Below are 1,674 nucleotides of genomic sequence, written 5' to 3'. Positions count from 1 at the left end.
AGGGGGACTGGGAGAAACTTCTCCCTGTTCTGAAGGCCTTAAAAAAACCTTCCCTGGTAGATATTTCTAAGAATTACTTCATATTCTTATTCCTTAGGAATTTAGACTCAAGATTATTATAATCTTTGTCTTACAAATACCTTATCTGTAACTATCTCTTTTCAAAAGTGAATTTCCCTCCCTCCTAATCAAAAGACAAAGTGAATTCAATGTAAGTGTATAATCAAGTCAATGTAGGACAAACAAGAACTTTTTTCTGAGTTTGACCATCAGTAATGAGCATCAGTAATCACTAAGGGCTCTCACAATACAGTAATTAGTCAAGAGATCTTTTGTTATTTACTAGCTGTTTGCATACTCTCCTCATTGCCATCTTCACTTCTTGATTTCTGAATGTGTAAATAACAGGATTCAGGAAAGGAGTAAGAACTGCATCAAAGAATGCCAGAAACTTATCCAGATGTGTGGAGGGAAATGGCCACACATAGAAAAATATCAAAGGACCAAAGAACAAGACTACTACAGTGATGTGAGCTGAAAGTGTGGACAGAGCCTTGGATGAACTACCTGAAGAGTGTTTCTGAACAGTGAGAATGATGACAATATAGGAAATGATCAGAATGAAGAAGGAGCCAACAGAGATGAATCCACTGTTGGCTGTGACCATGAACTCTAGCTGGTATGTGTCTATGCAGGCAAGTTTGATCAACCGAGGAAGGTCACAGTAAAAGCTGTCCAACACATTAGGGCCACAAAAGGGTAAGTTTACAACAAAAGCCAGTTGAACCATGGAGTGAATAAGGCCAATCATCCAGGCAGCCACTAAAAAGAAAACACACATTCTTGGGCTCATGATGGTGAGATAGTGGAGAGGCTTACATATGGCAACATATCTGTCAAAGGCCATGGCGATGAGCAGCACCATCTCCACACCACCGATGACATGAATGAAGAAGATTTGAGCGATGCAGCCTCTAAAGGAGATGACTTTACGTTTTCTGAAAAGATCATATATCATCTTGGGGGAACTGACAGAAGAAACTCCCATGTCAATGAAGGAGAGGTTGGCCAATAGAAAGTACATGGGAGAGTGTAAGTGAGGGTCAGAAGTCACAGTGAGAATAATGAGGTAGTTGCCCATCATGCTTGCCATGAAAAATGCAGAGGAGAACACAGAGAGGAGAAGCTGTATTTCCCAGGAGTTGGTGATTCCCAGGAATACAAACTCTGACACCACAGAGTGATTTGCTCCATACATTGGCATTGTACACTTTGCTACCTGAAGGAAGTTAATAGATGAAAAATTAAAATATAATAATTATTTTAATAAATTAGAAGAGAGGTTACAGTTATGAATGGCTGTTTCTACTTTAGCATTAAAATGACTCCCAGCCTTTGCAATGTGATCACACAAAAAATTGGTGGCTCTCATGTGCTGTTGTTTTTCTACCACCAAGTTTTCTCTGCATTTAATACCCTTTACTACCATTCAGGGTAGATGCCATGATATTATGCATGAGGTACAAAATGGTTAGCAAGAGTAATAGGAATTCAAGCCCAAACGTTTTGATTTTGGGTATAAAACCAATATGATCTGGCTCCAGTCACATAGAACTAATCAGTATTGTGATCCCTTCCAAGCCTATGAACTTTCCTCTGGCCCCACCTGTGGGA

The 1,674-nt window shown here is 39.6% G+C and overlaps 1 protein-coding gene across 1 annotated transcript; it reads right to left on the bottom strand.

The window, feature by feature from the left end:
• Positions 1–316: 316 nt before the first annotated feature.
• On the bottom strand, positions 317–1,258 carry LOC122444103 (olfactory receptor 4F3/4F16/4F29-like). Its single transcript, XM_043472905.1, has one exon. The coding sequence runs from the start codon at positions 1,256–1,258 to the stop codon at positions 317–319; it is 942 nt and encodes a 313-aa protein (XP_043328840.1).
• Positions 1,259–1,674: the final 416 nt, after the last annotated feature.

The sequence above is a fragment of the Cervus canadensis genome, chromosome 6, assembly GCF_019320065.1.
Source record: "Cervus canadensis isolate Bull #8, Minnesota chromosome 6, ASM1932006v1, whole genome shotgun sequence".
Taxonomy (NCBI): Eukaryota; Metazoa; Chordata; class Mammalia; order Artiodactyla; family Cervidae; genus Cervus; species Cervus canadensis.
Note: the sequence above shows the minus strand (reverse complement) of the source record. Positions and strands in the feature narration are given on the sequence as shown.